Source organism: Rhinoderma darwinii, chromosome 5 (assembly GCF_050947455.1).
Source record: "Rhinoderma darwinii isolate aRhiDar2 chromosome 5, aRhiDar2.hap1, whole genome shotgun sequence".
NCBI classification, from domain to species: domain Eukaryota; kingdom Metazoa; phylum Chordata; class Amphibia; order Anura; family Rhinodermatidae; genus Rhinoderma; species Rhinoderma darwinii.
In genome coordinates, this window is record NC_134691.1 from 267,016,771 (window position 1) to 267,038,600 (window position 21,830).

Below are 21,830 nucleotides of genomic sequence, written 5' to 3' on the forward strand. Positions count from 1 at the left end.
TTTTGGGGTGTGTGTCTCCAGTGGCATAAGCTGGGCATGACATATTTGCCACTGAAATGGAATATCTAGGGAAAAATATAAATTTTTAATTTGCACCATCCGCAGCGCATTCATTTATGGAAAAGACCTGTGGGGTGAAAATGCTGACTACACCCCTTAATAAATGCCTTGAGGGGTGTAGTTTCCAAATGGGGTCACTTATCAGGGGTTTCTTTTTATTATTTCACATCTGAGCCTCTGCAATTGTGAAACAATACTTTGTAAATCGCCAAATTAGGTCTCAATTTCGCATGGTACGCTTTCACTCCTGAGCCTGGTCGACTGTCCAGGCAAAAGATTAGCGCCACACGTAGGGTGTTTCTAAAACCGGGAAACACAGCATAATAATTAGAGAGCTGTCTTGTTATGGTGGCACAAGCTGGGCACCACATATTGGCATATCTATGGAAAAAAAATCCCATTTTCACTCTGCAACATCGGGTGCACACTCATTTCTACAAAACACCTGCAGGGTTAACATGCTCACTACACCACTAGGTAAATGCATTGAGGGGTGTAGTTTCCAAAATGGGGTCACTTCTAGAGGGGATTCCACTGTTTTGGTCCTACAGGCGCCCAGAAACCAATCCAGCAAAATCTGCACCCCAAATGGCGCTCCTTTCCTTCTGAGCCGTGCCGTGTGCCCAAAGAGCAGTTTATGACCACATATGGGGTATTGCCGTACTCTGGAGAAATTGCTTTACAAATGTTGGGTTCTTTTTTCCCTTTATTTGTTGCGAAAACAAACAAAAAATTTTGCTACGTCTTATTGAAGAAAAAGGATTGTTTTTATTATCACTGCCCAATTCTAATAAATTCTATGAAACATCTATGGGGTCAAAATGCTTACTACACCCCTAGAAGAATTCCTCAACTCAAGGGGTGTAGTTTCCTAAATGGAGTCACTTTTTGGGCGTTTTCATTGTTTTGTCCCCTCAGGGGCTTTGCAAATGCGACATGGCCTCCGCAAACCGTTCCTGCTAAATGTGATCTCCAAAAGCCAAATAGCGCGCTTTCCATTCTAAGCCCCGCCGTGTGTCCAAACAGCCGTTTATTACCACATGTGGGGTACTGCTTTATTCGGGAGAAATTGCTTTTTGTTTTTGCGGTGCTTTTTCTCCTTCAGTCCTTGTGGAAATGATAAAAAGTTAGCTAAACCTATATTTTCTTTGAAAAACGTAGATTTTTATTTTCAGGGCCTACTTCCAATAATTTCTGAAAAAAAAAACCTGTGGGGTCAAAACGCTCAGTATACACCTCAATGGGTGTAGTTTCCAAAATGGGGTAACTTGTGGGGGTTTTCCACGGTTTAGTCCCCTCAGGGGCTTTGTAAATGTGACATGGCCTCTGCAAACCATTCCTGCTAAATGTGAACTCCAAAAGCTAAATGGTGCTCCATCCCTTCTAAGCCCTGCCGTGTGTCTAAACAGCCGTTTATTACCACATGTGGGGTACTGTTTTACTCGGGAGAAATTGCTTTACAAATTTTGTGGTGCTTTTTCTCCTTCAGTCCTTGTGGAAATGAGAAAAAAAATCAATAAAAAAAATAATAAATCGCTAAACCTACATTTTCTTTGAAAAAACGTAGATTTTAATTTTCACGGCCTACTTCCAATAATTTCTGTAAAAAACCTGTGCGGTTAAAATGCTCACTATACCCCTAGATAACTTCCTTGAGGTGTATAGTTTCCCAAATGGGGTCACTTTTTGGGGATTTCCACTGTTTTGGCACCGCAAGACCCCTTCAAACCTGACATGGTGCCTAAAATATATTCGAATAAAAATAAGGCCCCAAAATTCACTAGGTGCTCCTTTGCTTCTGAGGCCGGTGCTTCAGTCCAATAGCACGCTACGGCCACATGTGGGATATTTCCTAAAACTGCAGAACCTGGGCAATAAATAATGAGTTGCATTTCTCTGGTAAAACTTTTTGTTATAAAGAAAATTGGATTAAATATTAATTTCTGCAAAAACATATGAAATTTGTAAATTTCACCTCTACTTTGCTTTAATTCCTGTAAAAAGTCTAAAGGGTCAAGAAATTTTCTAAATGCTGTTTTGAATACTTTGAGGGGTGAAGTTTTTAAAATGGGGTGACTTATTGGGGGTTTCTAATATATAAGGCCCTCAAAGCCACTTCACAACTGAACTGGCCCCTGTAAAAATAGCCTTTTGAAATTTTCTTGAAAATGTGAGAAAATGCTGCTTAAGTTCAAAGCCTTGTAACGTCCTAGAAAAATAAAAGGATGTTCAAAAAATGATGTCAATCTAAAGTAGACATATGGGGGATGTTAATTAGCAACATTTTTGTGTGGTATAACTGCCTGTCTTACAAGCAGATACATTTAAGTTGAGAAAAATGCAAATTTTTGCAATTTTGTCGCTACATTTTGGTGTTTTTCACAATTAAATACTGAACATATCGAGCAAATTTTGGCAGTAACAAAGTCCAATGTGTCACGAGAAAACAATCTCAGAATCGCTTTGATAGGTAAAAGCATTCCGACGTTATTACCACATAAATTTAAACATGTCAGATTTGAAAAATGAGGCTCTGTCAGGAAGTTCAAAAGTGGCTAAAGAGGGAAGGGGTTAAGAGGGTATAATATAAATAAATAATAATCTGCAGACGTGTGGCCAATGTCACACTGGTGAATGGTGCCCAATCTTATCAGCTTTTGGAACACACTGCGTCGAAATAGTCTGAGACAGAACTTTTTTTTATTTTTTTCTCCACCGGAGCGGTGTGAGGGCTTGTTTGTTGCGGGACAATCTGTAGTTTTTGGAGGTACATGCGATTTTATTATCACTTTTTATTCCATTTTTGGCACGCAAGGTGACCAAAACCCATAAATTCTGACAATGTTTTTTATTCTTTTTTTTTTTTACGGCATTCACCCTGGGCTATAAATGACAACTTTATTCTGTGGGTCGATACGATTACGGCGATTATATATGTATATAGTTTTTTTCATGTTTTGCAGAATTTACGCAATAAAATCACTTTTTTTATAAAATTATTTTTTGTGTCACAATATTCTGAGAGCCATAACTTTATTTATTAGTCAAAAATCTATTATTTTGTGGGGATATGCGATTTTTTGATCAGTTTTTATTCTATATTTTGGGACGGGTGGTAACTAAAAGAATAGTGATTCAGCCTTTTTTTTTTTTTACTTATTTTTTTGCTGTGTTCACAGTGCGGGAAAAATAATATTATAGTTTTATAGTTTGGGTCGTTACAGACGAGGCGATACCAAATATGTTTACTTTTTTTTAACGTGTTCATTTTTTCCTATAATAAAATACTTCTTATAGGAAAAAAAGCATTTTCTGTTTTTGTAACTTATACCGTATTTTTCGGACTATAAGACACAGTTTTTAGCAAGAATAAATCTTGCTAAAAAGTCCCTGTGTCTTATAGTTGGCAGTCAAGGGACCCCCTGACCGCTTTTTTCTTAACCCCTTCCCGACTCATGATGTGGCGGCACATCATGGTGCAGGGCGGGGATGATGTTTGGAGCAGGCTCACTCGCTGAGCCCGCTCCATACACTGCAGGTGTCAGCAGCTGACACGCTGCTCTAACGGCGAGGAACAGCAATAGCGCTGTTCCTGGCCGTTTAACTAGTTAAATGCCACGGTCATTAGCGACCGTTGCATTTATAGGGTTTTTAAGACATATCCACAGGATATCTATAGACGGCTCCCTAGACCCCGTTCTATCTTACCCAGCTCCGCTGTCTCCCGGCCACTTCCTGTTTAGGTGGTCGGGAGTAACTTAAACAGCAGAGTGCTCGTTGAGCTACGCGGTTTCCGTAACGCCCATAGAAGTGAATGGGAGTTACGTTAACAGCGTAGCACCGAAAACAGCGTACAAGGTCGAGTTACAGAAAAAGCGTAACTCGCTGAGCTACGTTGCTTCCGTAAGTCCCATAGAACTGAATAGTAGTTAGGGAAACAGAGTAACATGCTACGCTACTTCTGTAACTGCCATTCACTACTATAGGAGTTACGGAAACAGCATAGCTCATCCATGTATTGCAGTGTATTGTGCCAGCGATCTAATGATCGCTGGTTCAAGTCCCCTAGGGGAACTAATAAAATGTGTAAAAAAAAAAGTTTGTTTCATGAGTGTTAAAAAAATATTAAGTTAAAAAAAAATAAAATAATTTTCCAAGCACAATGTAAAAAATAAAGAAAAATGAATGAAATAAAAAAAAGTGATAAAAAAAAAATTGTATGTACCCCAAAAATTTTTTTAAACAAATAGTTTTTGCTTTGTAAAAGTAGTAAAAAATATTTTTTATCCCCCTATTTTTTGTTGTCTAAAACCTGGGTGCGTCTTCTAGTCAGGTGCATCTTATAGTCCGAAAAATACGGTAACTTTTATTTTTACATTTTATAAATTATTTTTATTACTTTTTTTTTTGTCCCACTAGGGGACTTGAAGACTTGCAGCTCTGATTTCTGCTAGAATACATTACACTACCTATGTAGTGTAATGTATTCCAACTGTTATTGTGACGTGACAGTCACTCTGACAGGAAGCCTATGAGGCCATGACAACCATCGGCAGCCCCCGCAATCGACCACAGCATCTAAGGGGTCAATTGCCGAAATCAGCAGCGATAGGCTGCTGATCGGCAACAGGGAGAGCAGGGCAGACCCTGCACATTTAAACCGCCGCTGCGGTGTAGCGCCGTAAGGCAGCTAACTGTTAAGCTCCGGACGTAACTGCACGTCAAGGTGTGCGAACTTATTGCAGACCTTGACGTGCATTAACAGCAAGGTGCGTGTAGGGGTTAAAGTTTAACTTTTGAAATACCTAGTACATTACAATGCATATTTACCTACTGGAGAAGTGCATGGCTAAAATGTACTAATTGTAAATGATTCAGATGCTATACGTTGCTCAGTGGTTAACACTGCTGCCTTGCAGCACAGGGGTCATGGATTTTTACCGCACCAAGTTCATTTGCATTAAAAATTTTAAAAGGCTAGATTTTCAGGGACCAGTTCAGTTCTGAAGTGGCTTTGAGGGCATTATATATTAAAAAGTCCCCATAGATCACCCCATTTGAAAAACTTCACCCCTCAAAATATTCAAAACAGCATTCAGAAAGTTTAAAGAGGCTCTGTCACCAGATTTTCAAACCCCTATCTCCTATTGCAGGTGATCGGCGCTGCAATGTAGATAACAGGAACGTTTTTCTTTTTCAAAAACGAGCATTTTGGCCAAGTTATGAGCATTTTTATATTTATGCAAATGAGCCTTTCTTATGGACAACTGGGCGTTTTTAATCTTATTTCCAACTGGGCGTGTATTGTGTTCGTTACATCTGGGTGTGTTTACTTGTTTTATTAGCTGGGCGTTGTGAATAGAAGTGTATGATGCTGACGAATCAGCATCATCCACTTCTCTTCGTTACCACCCAGCTTCTGGCAGTTCAGACACACAGCGTGTGGGAGGAAGTGAGTGACGTCACAGCGTGATCTCGCGAGGACACGCTGTGTGTCTGTGCACTGCCAGAAGCTGGGTGGTAACGGAGAAGTGGATGATGCTGATTCGTCAGCATCATACACTTCCATTCACAACGCCCACCTAGTAAAACAAGTAAAAACACCCAGATGTAACGAACACAATACACGCCCAGTTGAAAATAAGATTAAAAACGCCCAGTTGTCCATAAGAAAGGCTCATTTGCATAAATATAAAAATGCTCATAACTTGGCCAAAATGCTTGTTTTTGAAAAAGAAAAACGTTACTGTTATCTACATTGCAGCGCCGATCAGCTGCAATAGGAGATAGGGGTTTGAAAATCTGGTGACAGAGCCTCTTTAACCCTTTAGGCGTTTCACAGGAATTAAAGCAAAGTAGAGGTGAAATGTACAAATGTCATTTTTTTTTTGTTGCTGAAATTCATTTGAAATAAAAAAAAAATCTGTAACACAGAAGGTTTTACCCGAGAAATGCAACTCAATATTTATTGCCAAAATTCTGCAGTTTTTAGAAATATCCCACATGTGGCCCTAGTGCGCTACTGGACTGAAACACAGGCCTCAGAAGCAAAGAAGTGGATTTTGTGGCCTCCTTATAATTAGAATATATTTTAGGCACCATGTCAGGTTTGGAGAAGTCTTGTTGTGCCAAAACATTGGAAACCCCCCCAAAAGAGACCCCATTTCAGAAACTACATCCCTCAAGGAATTTTTCTAGGGGTATAGTTAGCATTTTCACCCCACATGTTTTTTGCAGAAGTTAGTAGAATTAGGCCGTGAAAATCTAAATATACTTTTTTTCTGAAAAAACTTTGTTTAATTGAAATGTTTAATTTTTACAAGGAATAAGGAGAAAAAGAACCCGAAAACTTGTAAAGCAATTTCTCCCGATTACGGCAATACCCCATATGTGGCAATAAACTGCTGTTTGGACCCACGGCAGGGCTTAGAAGGGAAGGAGCACCATTTGGCTTTTGGAGCTCACATTTAGCTGGAATGGTTTGCGGCGCGATGTCACATTTGCAAAGCTCCTGATGGACCAAAACAGTGGAAACCACCCAGAAGTGACCCCATTTGGGAAACTACACCCCTTAACGAATCTGTCTAGGGGTATAGTGCGCATTTAGACCCCACAGGTCTTTTGCAGTATTAGAATTCGGGCGTGAAAATTAATATCCAAATTCTTTCCTCTAAATTGTTGTATTTTTTTTCATTTTCACAAGGGATAATGAAGAAAAAGCACACCAACATTTGTAAAGCAATTTCTCCCGAGTACGGCAATACCCCATATGTGGTCATAAATGTTTTTTCATTAGAAATTAATTAATACTTTCAGGACTGATCCACTGCTCCTTTTTTTGCTTTTCCGTTTTCGTTTTTCATTCCCCATCTTCCAAGAGCCATAACTTTTTTATTTTCCCGTCAATAGAGTGGTGTGAGAGCTTATTTTTTGCAGGAGGAGATGTAGTTTCCATGGACACCATTTAACATAGTATAGAATGTACTGGGAAACTGAAAATAAAATCTTTGTGGACTGAAATGGGAAAAAAATGATTCCTCCATTGCTGTTTTGGTTTAGTTTTTACGGTTCTCACCATGTGAGAAAAACGTCAATTTTACTTTATTCTGCGAGTTGATGCGATTACGGCGATACCATATGTATATAGTTGTTTTTTTTCTTTTGCAGCGTTTGTACATTAAAATCCCTTTTTTTTTTAAATAAATAAATAAATAAATATATATATTTTCTGTGTCACCGTATTCTGAGCCATAACTTTTTTATTTTTCAGTCAAGAAAACTGTGTAAGGGCTTGTTTTTTGCAGGACGGGTTATAGTCTTTATACCTACTATTTTGGGGTATATGCGACTTTTTATTCTATATTTTGGGAGGGGTGGTGACCAATAAACAGCGATTCTGGCATTGTCGTTTTTTTTTTTTTTTACTTGACGTGTTCACTTTGCGGGAGAAGTAGTATTCTATTTTTTTTTTTTAGTTCGGGCCATTATGGAGGCGGTGATACCAAATATGTGTACTTTTTTTTAATGTTCATTTTTTTTCCTATAATAAAAGACTTATTACAGGAAAAAAAGCAGTTCTTGTAAACTTTTATAAAACATTTTTATTAACTTTTTTTTTTGTTCCACTAGGGGACTTGAAGACCTGCAGCACTGATCGCTGCCATAATACATTCCACTAACTACGTAGTGGAATGTATTCTAGTGGTCATTGTGACCCTGACAGTCACGATGACGGGCAGCCTATTAGGACCAGCTGATCTGCTACAAACCCCTTAAATGCGGCAATCACAATCGACTGCCGCATTTAAGGGGTTGCTGAAATCAGCGGCGATGAACCGTTAGCCGGCAACTGTGGAGTGTCAGCTGTCGGATCCCGGTTCCTACTGTCAGCGACAGTGTGTACCGGAACGACTCAGTAACTGTACGTCCTGGTGCGCGGAGTAACCTCCCGCCAGTACATACGGTTGCGTCCTCGTGCGCCTATAGTTTAAAGAGAATCTGTCACCGGTACAAACTGCATAAATTATTAAATACATCTTAGACCCAAAGAGAATAATGTACTTACTTTGAAAATTCACGCAAGAATGGCTGTATAATCCTTTCTCAAAGTTTCCTGACTGATATTAAAATGAGCATTTTATGAGAGCAAGTTTATACATGAAAGCAATACGCATGATGTAATCTAAATCTTCGCCCATCTAGAGCTTACAAGCTCCTATACGTGTTCCTTCTCCTCTGCATCATACGGAAATCACGCCCATGCTCAGTACGAGCTGCAATCTCCCTGGCTCTGCAGTAATAGAAAGCAGCATCTTTAATTCCACTCTAAAACTGCTGCTGGAAGACACTCTAGCTGCAGAGCCAGGAAAACTGCAACTTGTACTGAGCATGTGTGAAATTTCATCATTGTGCGGGGGAGGAGGGATACCGATAGCAGCTTGTCAGTTCTAGGTAGGGGGAGATTGATATTATATCATGCATATACTTGACCTTGAGAAGGAGAAATTAAACAGCAATACTTAGACAGATTTTCAAAGCAAGTACATCAGTCTCATCAGGTCTAAGACAGCTATTTAATAATGTATGGAGTTTGTATTGTGAAATCTGGGGAAAAGATCCTCTAAGTTTGTATGTATTCCAAGTGTTTGTGTGGTTTTCTCTCTGGGTAATTTAGTTTGCTCACTCACGTCAAAAACATACTGATGGCCCTAGAATGTACGTGTATCGGAAATAGGGGAATTAGTTTGTAAGTCCTATTGAGGGCAGGAAGTGATGTAAGCGTTGATGATGGAATGTTAGCGCTATGTAAGCAATGGGAAATAATAAGTAAATCTAGATGATACATACAGACAATAGCCAATGTTCAGAAACAATGTGGATGCCAGTCCTTTCCTTAACAGATCTGAATTCCCGGTTGGTGTCATTCTGCTTTCCTTGATAAATAAAGTGAGTCACACTTTCATCAAAGCACCACCTAGAACAAAAATTAATTTAGTATTTTTTACGTTTTTGCTGGAAAATAAATATTTTACTAATTCAGAAGAATTGAGCAATGCATTAAATTCTCCCTCTATCAGATTGCAAGTTATTATATATTGCTGTAAACATGTAATAGTTTGTTTTGCTAGGAATGAGAAAACTACCATGCATGAACAAGACACAAAGTTGCCTTTTCATGCAATTCCTTTAACTAATGGATTTAGTGTGTCTGATGGCATAGAATACCTGTATTCTGCTCCAAGTGAGGCCGCTACACCATTTAGATCCCCTTGTCTCTTGCTAAGCTTCTTGCTGACACATATAACCACACTATTAAGTACTTTGGGTTCTAGATCTACCTGTAAAGAAAATAGAATTTATTAAATTTACTAGAAACTTGCGGCGCACAGATAATCCAATCCAAGCCCCATACACACGAACGTGCTTTTGTGGCCGCAATTCCCCCGAAAATCTACGGGAGAATTGCGGCCCCATTCATTCCTATGGTTTCCACGGTCCGTGCATGGCCCTGGAGCCCGGACCGCAGAAAGAACGGGCAAGCCTTATTACGGCCGGGCTCATTGAAAATAACGGCCGCGGCCATGTGCACAGCACGCGATTTGCGGGTGGCTCGCAGCTGACACTCTGTGGCCGGCCGACCCGAAAAGCACGGCTGTGCACATGGCTACGGTCGTGTGCATGAGGGCTAAAGGAGACCTACTAGAAGTCTTGTTTCTTTTATTAAACATCCGTACCAACTTATATAATCACACATATTTGTCAGAATTTTATGAGAAACCAAAAGAAAAGTACCATATGTTTAGGTGTGTATTTATTTTTTTTCCCTGTGAAAAGGCCTGTCTAATATCGACACTAAGTTAATGGTGGCTCATGAAAAAAACATATACAGAGATTACTTACAGCTTTTTGCTCAGAAGTCTTTAGCTGAGGGCTAGCAGTGAGAGCAGCAGTTTGTCGATTACTATTTGCAAGAGCCAACTGCAAATTTCTGCCAATAACTTCTGACAAAGGAGTACTCTGGGTCCTATTCTTTTGGTTGGCTCCACCTGGTGTTTCCAGTGCAGCAAGGGCATCCTGTAAAGATTTTATAAGGTTCATGTTCAAGAGGGAAATTCTGAAGTCTTAATAACTGCGCTCTTTATTAAGTAATTGTGTGTTTTGTTATTAAAATGTCTTCAATCATACTGTAAATGAGCCTATATCAGAACAAAGAATTAACTTCTTAACCCCTTCCCGCAAAATCACGTACAGTTACGTCATGGGAGATGGACTGTTCCCGCATCTTGACGTAACTGTACGTCATGGAGATGAAGCTGGCTCAGGAGCTGAGCCAGCGACATCACCGCTGGGTGACAGCTGTATGTTACAGCTGGCACCCTGAGGTATCGGCCAGGACTGGAGCTAGCCTCCGATCCGACCGATTAACCCCTCACATGCTGCGTTGAGTAGCGATCGCAGCATGTGAGGAGTTTATAGCCACCGGCGCCCCAGCAACATGATCGCTGGGTTGCCGGTGGCTGCAAAGGCGATCGGAGGGCTAATGCTTACCTCCCGGTCCGCCAGCAACGGAATCCTCCTATGCCCCGTCGTCGGCGGGGCCCAGGAGGCTTCCGGTACCATCGGCAAGATGGCGCCGGCTCAGCTTCCGGCTCAGAAGCTGAGCCGGCGTCATCAGCAGTGGGTGTCCGCTGTATGTTACAGCGGACACCCCGATCTATCGCCAGGAACCGGAGCTAGCTCCGATTCCTGGCATTAACCCCTTCGATGCAGCGATCCATTGTGATCGCTGCATCCTAGAGGTTTGTAGCAAATCGGCAGCCTTGCCACGCGATGGCAAGGCTGGCGACTGCTACCATGGCAACAGGAGCCCTAACAATGGACTCCTGTCTGCCATTACGTAAGCTGATTAGGCCCCGCCCAGAGGCGGAGCCTGATCGGCTTGCTGTCAGTGAACAACTGACAGTTCTAATACATTGCACTACATAGGTAGTGCAATGTATTAGAACATCAAACAAACTGTTGGACCTTCAAGTCCCCTAGTGGGACTAAAGAAAAGTGTCAAAAAAAGTGTCAAAAAAGTAAAAATAAAAGTTGTAAAAAATACAATAAAAGTTTCAAATAATAACACAAAACACAATCGCCCTTTTTCCCTTATCAAGTCATTTATTATTGAAAAAAATAATAAAGCCATACATATTTGGTATCGCTGCGACCGTAACGACCTGAACTATAAAAATATTATGTTATTTATTCCGCACAGTGAACGCCGTAAAAAAAATAACTAAAAAATACTGACATAATTGCTATTTTTTGGTCACTTTGTCTTCCAAAAATTGAAATAAAAAGTGATCAAAAAGTCGCATGTACCTAAAAATGGTACCTATAAAAACTATAACTCGTCTCGCTAAAAACAAGCCCTCACACAGCTCCACCGACGAAAAATTTAAAACCGTTATGGCTCTCACAACATGGTGACAGAAAAAATCCATTCTCTTTACAAAAGTTATTTTATTGTGCAAAAAGTTGTAAAACATAAAAAGTTCTATAAATTAGGTATCACCGGAATCGGACTGACCCGCAGAATAAAGGTAACATGTAATTTATAACACGTGGCGAACGCTGTATAAAAAGAACTAAAAAAATATGCCAGAATTGCTGTTTTTTGGTCACCTTGCCTCCCAAAAAAAAAAGGATAACAAGTGATCAAAAAGTCGCGTGTACCCCAAAATGGTACCAATAAAAACTACAGCTCGTCCCGCAAAAAAAAACAGCCCTCATACCACTGCGTCTATGAAAAAATAAAATTAGTCAAGGCACCAATAAGCCAGGAAATAAAAATATGCAGTTGTGCAGCCCGAGGGGAACATTTCTTCTGTTTCAAGTGGCGAATTATCAAGGCCCCTAAAATTAGGGAACCAGGAAGGGGAGGGCCCAAACATATCTGCTGGAAGTGAGGGCGCCCGTATTATACCAGGACAACACTTCCCAGCAAAATTCCCCAAACTTCAAAGGTGCCGAGTGCGGACCAAAAGGGGGATAAGTAAAGACCATTTATTAGTGCGACACCGGCCTGTGCAGAAAGGATTGTGTCACAGCGTAACACACATCTATGGATTATTTTATTGTTTTTTTTTTACCCCACTATACCACCTGACTATGGCCCTTATATACTCCGCCCGCCTTACATGTACCCCGACATTATAAACGGAAACACCAGTAAGACTCCAAACAAAACTACTACAAGCAAAATCCACGCTCCAAAAGCCAAATGGCTCTACCTCCCTTCTGAACCCTACAGTGTGCCCAAACAGCAGTTTACTTCCACATATATGGCATCGCCATACCCGGGAGAACCCTTTTAATAATTTTTGGGGTGTGTGTCTCCAGTGGCACAAGCTGGATATTGGCATATCTATTGAAAAACCATTTTCACTCTGCAACATCATGTGCACACCAATTTCTGCCAATCACCTGTGGGGTTAATATGCTCACTACACCACTAGGTGAATACCTTGAGGGGTGTAGTTTCCAAAATGCGGTCACTTCTGGGGGGGATCCACTGTTTTGGTCCCACAGGGACTTTGCAAATGCGACATAGCGCCCAGAAACCAATCCAGCAAAATCTGTACTCCAAAAGCCAAATGGCGCTCCTTCCCTTCTGTGCCCTACTCTGTGCCTAAACAGCAGTTTATGACCACATATGTGGTATTGTCATACACAGGAGAAGTTGCTTTACAAGTGTTGTGGTGCTCTTTTACATTTATTTGTTGAGAATATGAAACATTTTCAGCTAAAACTACGTCTTATTGAAGAAAAAGGATTTTTTTTATTTTCACTGCCCAATTCTAATAAAATCTATGAAACACCTGTGGGGTCAAAATGCTCACTACACCCCTAGATGAACTCCTCAAGGGGTGTAGTTTTGTGAATGGAATCACTTTTGGGGAGTTTCCACTGTACTGACACCTTAGGAGCTTTGCAAAAGTGACATGGTGTCAAGAAACCAATCCAGCAAAATCTGTGCTCCAAAAGCCAAATGGCACTCCTCTTCTGATCCTTGCCGTGTGCCCAAACAGCAGTTTATAACCACAAATGGGGTATTGCCGTACTCCAGAGAAGTTGCTTTGCAAATGTTGGGGTTCTTTTATTCCTTTATTTGTTGAGAAAATGAAAAATGTTGAGCTAAAGCTACGTCTTATTGGAAAAAAAGGATTTTTTTTATCTTCACTGCCCAATTCTAATAAAATCTATGAAACCCCTGTGGGTTCAAAATGCTCACTACACCCCTAGATGAATTCTTCAAGGGGTGTAGTTTCCTAAATTAAGTCACTTTTTTGGTGTTTTCACTGTTTTGGTCCCTTAGGGGCTTTGCAAATGCGACGTGGTCTCCGCAAACCATTCCTGCTAAATTTGAGCTCCAAAAGCCAAATGGCGCTCTTTCCCTTCTAAGCTCCGCCGTGTGTCCAAAAAGCCGTTTATGACCACATGCGGGGTATTGTTTTACTCGGGAGAAATTGCTTTACAAAACTAGTGGTGCATTTTCTCCTTTTAGTCCTTGTGGAAATTAGAAAAAATTAGCTAAACCTACATTTTCTTTGAAAGAATGTAGATTTTCATTTTCACGGCCTACTTCCAATAATTTCTGCAAAAAATCTGCGGGATCAAAATGCTCACTATACCCCTAGATAATTTCCTCAAGGGGTATAGTTTCCAAAATGGTGTCACTTTTGGGGGATTTCCACTGTTTTGGTGCCGCAAGAGCCTTTCAGATCCGACATGGAGCCTAAAATATTTTCTAATAAAAAGGAGGCCCCAAAATCCTCTAGGTGCTCCTTTGCTTCTGAGGCCGGTGCTTCAGTCCATTACCGCACTAGGGCCACATGTGGGGTATTTCTAAAAACTGCAGAATCTGGGCAATAGATATTGAGTTGCGTTTCTGTGGTAAAACTTTCTGTGTTACAAAAAAAATAGATGAAAAATGAATTTCTGCAAAAAAAAAAAGAAATTTGAACATTTCACATCTAGTTTGCCTTAATTCCTGTGAAACATCTAAAGGGTTAAGAAACTTTCCAAATGCTGTTTTGAATACTTTGAGGGGTGAAGTTTTTAAAATGGGGTGACTTAGAGGGTTTCTAATATATAAGGCCCTAAAATCCACTTCACAACTGAACTGGCCCCTGTAAAAATAGCCTTTTGAAATTTTCTTGAAAATGTGAGAAATTGCTGCTAAAGTTCTAAGCCTTGTGATGTCATAGAAAAATAAAAGGATGTTCAAAAAACGATGCCAATCTAAAGTAGACATATGGGTGATGTTAATTAGCAACAATTTTGTGTGGTATTACCATCTGTCTTACAAGCTGATACATATAAATTTCGAAAAATGCAAATTTTTGCAATTTTTCGCTACATTTTGGTGTTTTTCACAATTAAATACTTAATGTATCGAGCAAATTTTGCCAGTAACATAAAGTCCAATGTGTCACGAGAAAACAATCTCAGAATCGCTTGGATAGGTAAAAGCATTCCGGAGTTATTACCACATAAAGTGAAACATGTCAGATTTGAAAAAATCGGCTGTGTCCTGAAGGCCAAAACAGGCTGTGTCCTTAAGGGGTTAAGGACGCGGCCTAGGATGGACTTCAAGACGCATACCCAATTTTTAAAATCTCACTGGTCACTTTATGTGGTAATAACTTTGTTATGATTTTATCTATCAAAGTGCTTCTGAGACTGCTTTTTTGTGTCTTTATTTCGGTGGTTTAGTTTGGTCGAAATTTTTTATTTTAAAAAACGTACATAAAATGTAGAAATATTTGCGATTTTCAAAATTTTTACTTCGCTGCTTCTAAGACAGATAGTAATACCACACAAACTAGGCTATGTTCACATCTGCTATATAAACATATGTCTCAACAGGAAAAATTGTTATAATGGTTAGGTCACCAGCGAGTGCGGCTTTAGACCTCCCTAATGTCAGAATAGAAACTCCAAAATACATTAGAAAACACAGAGAATAAGGAGTCATGCACTATTAGAATATAATTTGCCAAAGGAATAGAAAAATAAATTTTATTTGACAATACAGGTTACATATAGATTAAAAAGTAGACTACAAATCAGGCAACTGTATATCTCCAAATAACGTAGGAGAACAAGGAGGAACCACTTCTATATAGCACAGTAAAAGGAAGAAAACTTCCAACAGAGGATATAGTGTGAACTGTTGCTGAGACAAAAGTTAAGTGACAATGCATAAAGCAAAGGCAGGAGGCCAGAATACGGTATCTAAGTAGATCGCATAACCGGCACAACCAGGCTTATAGTAACGTTGGTAAGAAGCAAAGTATAAACTAGACATTTATCAATAACAGCAGTCATGCTTGCTAGTATACAGAGCACTAAATAGCAAGTTCAAAGAGTCACTAAACCTAAGTAAGGCACATAGATATTCCCAGAGTATAAATATAGGTGTGGGAACTAAGTAGATTACTGTAGAGCACAGCAAGTAAAATTACTAACCCATGTGGTTCCTACGATGCAGTAGCTTTCCAAGTGAGGAGAAACCCCAACGCGCGTTTCGCGTGGATGGCTTTGAAACGCGCCTGACTGACACAAAAAAAACTTGTTTTCGTTATGCAAGGGTTCCGTCGTTTTGACTACGGTATTCATCAGGTCAAAACGACGGAATGCTTGCACAATGGAGACAAAGTGAAACCATTGGCACCGGATCCGTCACCATTGAAATCAATGATGATGGAAACCTACAGTTTCAATTTGTGTCAGTCAGGGCTCCGTTCCGACAGAAAGCTCAGACGGAATGGAGCCCTGACGCAGATGTGAACGAAGCCTTCGTTCATGCATCATTTTTTTTTTTTAAAGACTTTGAAAGGCTTATAAATGAAAGAGGCTCTGTCACCATATTATAAGTGCCCTATCGCCTACATAATCTGATTGGCGCTGTAATGTAGATAACAACAGTGGTTTTTATTTTGAAAAACCTACACAAACTTTACCGAAGTGATGGGAGTGTGAATAGACATCGCATCCTGGCTGGAGGTGATGTCTATTCACTCTCAAGACACTTCAGTAAAGTTAATGTGGGTATATGTGACAGCACAGCATGATCTCGCGAGATCACGCTGTGCGGAGTACAAATGGACATGAATGAAGAGAAGTGTATGACGTTGATTCCTCTCAAGGAATTCATCTAGAACTGTAGTTAGCATTTTGACTCCACAGGTGTATCATAGAATTTATTAGAATTGAGCCGTAAAAATGAAACATTTTATTATTATTTCCAGTAGGGCTGGGCAATTAATTGAAAAAAAAAATTCTAAAATCGAAATTCAGCTAATTAATAGACGTCATCTAGCGAATTTCGGTTTTATCAATTATATTTTCCCTGGTTTAAACTGTATCTGCATTTTCAGGAAGCAAATACAGTTGAATCTAATGGTAGAGAAGTGGACCGTAAGGTCCCTGCGCTACTAATCGCTATGTATTGCTGGACGTGACGCAGTGATGTAATCGCGCCTGTCTGCGCCGTGCTGCCCAGACCAGAGTAGAAGAGGGATCTCCTCCACTCGTCATTGGAACGGGGTTAGGGGAGTATGTATATAATTTTTATCAGGCACTATTAGGGGCAGCTGTGGGGGCATTATAATGTGTGAGGGCAGTTATAGGGGCATTATACTGTGTGGAAGTCAGTTATAGGGGCATTATACTATGTAGAGGCAGCTATATACTGTGTGGAGTGCAGTTATTGGGGGGGGGGGGGGCATTACACTCTGTGAAGGACAGTTATGAGGGGCATTATACTGTGTGGGAGCAGCCATGGGGGCATTATACTGTGTGAGGGCAGTTATAGGGGCATTATACTGTGTGGGGAGCACTATGGGGTCAATATACTGTGTGGGGGCAGTGTCAGGGGGTATATTATATACAGTATTATACAGCAGGTTCAGGAGATAATTAAATCAATGGCGTAGCATGCAAATAGGGGGTGTGGCCTAAATAATCGTTCAATAATCGTAAATCGAGGTTACATGTTCAATTAATCGTGATTTTGGTTTAGGTCATAATTGCCCAGCTCTAATTTCCAGTAGTAAAATGTTATTTTATTTTTTTTCACAAGAAATATAGGAGAAAAAGCACGCTCAGAAGGAACGGAGTGCCATTTCGTTTTAGGTGAGAAGATTTTGCTGGAATTTATTTTTTGAACACCACACTGCATTTGCAAAGCCCCTGAAGCTCCAGTACAGTAAAACAACCAAAAAGTGTACCCAATAGAAACAAAACCCCTCAAGGAATTAATCTAGGGGTGTAGTGAGCATTTTGATTCCACAGGTGTTGTTTCAGAGATATCATTAGAATTGGGTCGTAAAAATTTTAAATTATTTTTTTTTCCTAATATGTAGTTTCAGCTTTAATTTTTCATTTTCACAAGGACTATCATTCTGCAAACTACACACCTCAAGGAATTAATCTAGAAGTGTAGTGAGCATTTTGACCCCACAGGTGTTTTTCAGAAATTAGTGAGCAATTAATGTTGCAGAGCGAAATGTGCAATTTTTCCACAGATATGCCATACATGTTTTGCCTAGCTAGTGTAACCGTGAAAAGACAGCTTTTGGTTGCCAGAAGAAATGGACATTCCAATCAACATTCTGGAGCGAAAGGTTGACTACCTATCTCTTCTCCACTGGACCCCTGCCACTAGCTGAACCACCAGGGTGAGGCCCGCAGCTTTGCGGTGCTGTTGGGAGTCAGCCAGGGTCCTGTTGTGGACAGTTAGTCACATCCCTGCTCTATTCGCAGTCCACATTCCGGTAGTGTACAATTGCATAGCCAACTTCCTCAGCTGAAAGAGTCTAGACCCAGGAGAATGGTCTATTGATCAGGACATCTTCAGCCAGCTATGTACCCAGTGGGCAATATAAGACGTGGATCTAATGGTGTCCAGGTTTAATCGCAAACTTCCCCAGTTTGTAGTTCAGACTGGCGACCCTCTCGGTTGCACAGTGAACACTCTGGACATTCTCTGGGATCGGGTCAGCCTTTAGTATGTCTTTTCTCCCCTGCCTCCTGTTTCCAGGATTTTCAGTTGAATCAAGGTAGAGGGCATCCCAACAAGTCTGGTAGTCCTGAATCGGCCTCGATGGGCGTTTTTACGCTTACGTAATCTTCCTCCTGGCAGACACGCACTGGCTTTTGCTGCTCAGGGTCAACCTTCCACCAGATTTTGGGCCGATATATTTAACAGCATGGCTGTTGAAGCTGCAGTCCCAAGATCTTGCGCGTGCTCTGAAAATGTCAACAAAACTAGAAACCGGTCTTCCTCTGTGATTTTCCTCTTCTTTTATCCCTATATAGGATATTGTCCTGTCTGCAAAGGGGTATGGCCCTTGGTCTCAGATAGAGTTCTTGCAGAGGGCAGGTTTAGGCCCTCTCCATTTTTTTCCCAACGTCTTTTGGCTTCTAAACAAGATGTGCACACTTTTCTCCAGGGAAAACCTGCCTTATTGACACCATACAGTTGCTTGGGACCTGAACTAGGTTCATGAGGAATATTCTTGAGGCCATGCAGTTGTCAAACTCTTCATGACATTTCTTTTTGCCTTCTTTCAATGAAGGTGGCCCTCTTAGTGGCAGTTTCGATCACCCGACAGGCGTCCGAATTGGTGGCTGTTTCTTGCCGCTCTCCATTGTTGGTGCTACATGAGGACAAGGTGGTTCCCCTTCCCTTCCTTTTGGCCAAAAATGGTTTTCTTAAAATCTTAAAAGAGGACATTGTGCTTCCCTTCTATCCCGGGGAGTGCTCTCTACACCACTTAGATGTGGTTATAGCTCTTTGGATCTACCTGTATCAGACAGCGTCTGCCGCTCCTGACTCTTCATCATCTCTCTTCTTTAACATCACTGAGGGCTCGTGTAATGGTTGAAAGCATCTAAGGCTACCATCGCTTGCTGTATCTGAGGTCAAGGTTTCCCCATTCCAGGTCATAGCACATTCCACCAGAGCTGTGGGTTTCTCATGGGTGGTGCACCTTCGGGCCTCCAATTTGCAGGTGTGAAAGGCCACTACCTGGTATTTTCTCCACATCTTTACTATGTTTTACAGGGTGCACACTAGAGTTCTGCAGGCAAAAGTGAATTAGATGAAATGTCTGTTTATCTCTTTTAGTTTTTTGTTCTCTTCTCTGGGGACATTTTGGACGTCCCACTTTTTTCTTTTCCCCAATGACAAGCAAGAAAAGGGGATTTTTTTTTTTAACCATAAAATAATTTTCTCAAAAAAGTTTGAGTGACACAGGTCCCACCCAGTCACTTTTGTTCTTAATATGCCTGTCTACTAGACGTGGTGGATAGGTTACGCTTACCTTTTAGCTCTGACCCATCTACGTTTGTTCTACTGTTTTTATTTTCAGGTTTACGGTTACACTTTTTGTTGGCTTCTCTTAGTTGCGCCTACTTGGTGTAAAAACTGGTTAGCTCAGAGCCGATAATATTTTTGGCTTAGTGTCTGCCTTCTAGTGGCAGCACCACATATAAGATCTACTGTGTCCACCAAGTAATTCAGCAAGAAAAGGACTTTACTAACAAACAAAAAAATCCTCTTTATTTTCCTTTTTTCCCTCTGACTTACTAGTTATTTTCCTCATAACTATAACCAGGGCTATCATTTAGCGTAATGAGTCAACTACATAGAAACAAGTGCCTAGTACCAAGAATGACCTCCTCTACTTTACACTAGCTATGAGGAATAGCCATGGTGCAGTGAGGTTGCACTGCTTATCAGGTAAATATATTTTCTAAAAATACACAGTACCTTTACATCGAATGAGGGTTTGAAGAGTTTGTCTTTACACAGAAATTTGGAAGGTGTATCAAGATGCAAAGATGGTTCCCTCACAGGTAGTTTACTTTCTCCACCAGGGGTTGGAACATTTCTGTTGTGCCGGGACAATACAGACTGGAAAGCCTTGCTCTGAAAGCGATTCATATCTAATGGGGTTATGGCGGCTTTTTTCAACGCTTCTGGACAATTTACTTGACGGTCAGGTGTATCTACTGTAGGTCTGGCTATCGTTGGTCTATATGTCTGACTTACAAAACTTTCTTCTTTATCTACAAGAAAAGAAAATGTATATATATATATATTTATTTATTACACACAAACAAACAAAAGACACACATCGTGATACATAGTTAAATGTATGGAAAATACAAGGGGTATTTGTTTTTTTCTCCTTTATGTGTTTAGAACATATGAAATGGGGCAGGACATCTGTGCAAAAAGCCTCCCTGCACTACTCAGCCTGCAGCAGAGACCAACAAAGACCGAGCCCAACGTTGCTGCAAAACATTAATCAAGATATGGAAACGACCAGTAGGTAAAGTACACCTGTTTCTTGCAGAAGCATTGTATACGGACAAGAACGTGTTACCACCAGAAAGTCAAAGCTTGACATCAGCATAACCTTTGAAGTATTTATTCAGGCAAAACCGTAAAACATAAGTGTACAACTTTTCAACTTGCACAGAAGCCTTTATCAAGTGACAGTAGTATACATAACCTCAGGTATATACAGCCCAAAGCGGCACCTCATTTACATATGAATCAAGTGCCCTGGGTTTGGATAGAGCGAACAACATCCGCAGTGGCTCGGAGGAACGCCGCCACACTAGAGAAAAAGATGCATGCGGAAGTTGCTTTCCATCACCTGTCTACCTTCTGAAGCGAAGACACGTGATTCATAACATTTGGTTTTAATTGCCTTTTTAACATTTGTTTGTATGAGCACTGGATCAATTTGTAAGTGACACGCCCCTTTGGGCTATATATACCAGATAGTAATGTATACTACTGTCACTCGAAAAAGGCTTCTGTGAAAGACAAAACATCGTACATTTATGTTTTACTGCTTTGCCTGAATAAATACTTCAAAATGATATGCTGATCTTCTACTTTTTAGTGATTATATGATGGTCGATTGGGACTGATCCATTCAGGACGGATATCGTAACTTAAACTAAACGGTTTCCCGAACCCCCATTTTTTCTTCTTAACTGGCTAGAGTGAGGGTAGATCTATATAAAGACAGCCGGGCTCCTTCTCTAATAGCCGGGATCGGAGTAACCTCCAATCCTCGTTGTTTAACCCCTTATATGCCACGGTCAATAACGTCTGCAGCATCGAAGTGGTTTCAGAGGGAGGGGTCAATAAAAAGTGATTAAAAACACGTATTTATCCCAAAATGGTACTAATAAAAGCTACAAGTTGCCCCACAAAAAATAATCCCTCATACAGTTACGTTGGCGGAAAAAAATAAAAGCTATGGCTCTTAAGACATGTTGATACAAACACAAATACTGTATATATAAAAAAAAAAAAAAGTATATATACACACCAAAATAATGGCATTAAAAAGTACAACTTGTCCTTCAAAAAACAAGCCCTCATATGGCTATGTCTATGGAAAAATAAAAAAACCTATGGCTTTTAAAATGCGACGATCAAAAAAATAAAAATAAAAATCGCTCCAACATTTAGGCCAAAATAAGGTTGATCACTGAAAGGTTAAAAACATGTTGCCATTCTGTCCTTTTTTCTCATTTGTTGTCTGTGTTCCTCTAACAAAATGTTACCCCTTAATGGACCAGCCTATTTTAAACCTTAATGGCAAAGCTATTTTTTACGTTTTTCCATCGTCGCACTCCAAGAGCTATAACTTTATTTTTGCGTCGACAAGTTGTATTTTTTTAATAGC

The 21,830-nt window shown here is 40.3% G+C and overlaps 1 protein-coding gene across 1 annotated transcript in view; it reads right to left on the reverse strand.

The window, feature by feature from the left end:
- Positions 1-21,830, reverse strand: part of TOPBP1 (DNA topoisomerase II binding protein 1) — an 80,372-nt gene that overhangs the window by 22,061 nt on the left and 36,481 nt on the right. Inside the window, exons 14-17 of the mRNA XM_075827117.1 lie at positions 19,889-20,187; positions 9,961-10,134; positions 9,286-9,398; positions 8,908-9,034 (exon numbers count right to left, since the gene is read on the reverse strand). Of these exons, the coding sequence (XP_075683232.1) occupies positions 8,908-9,034; positions 9,286-9,398; positions 9,961-10,134; positions 19,889-20,187 (713 nt within the window). The remainder of the gene's footprint in view (positions 1-8,907; positions 9,035-9,285; positions 9,399-9,960; positions 10,135-19,888; positions 20,188-21,830) is intronic.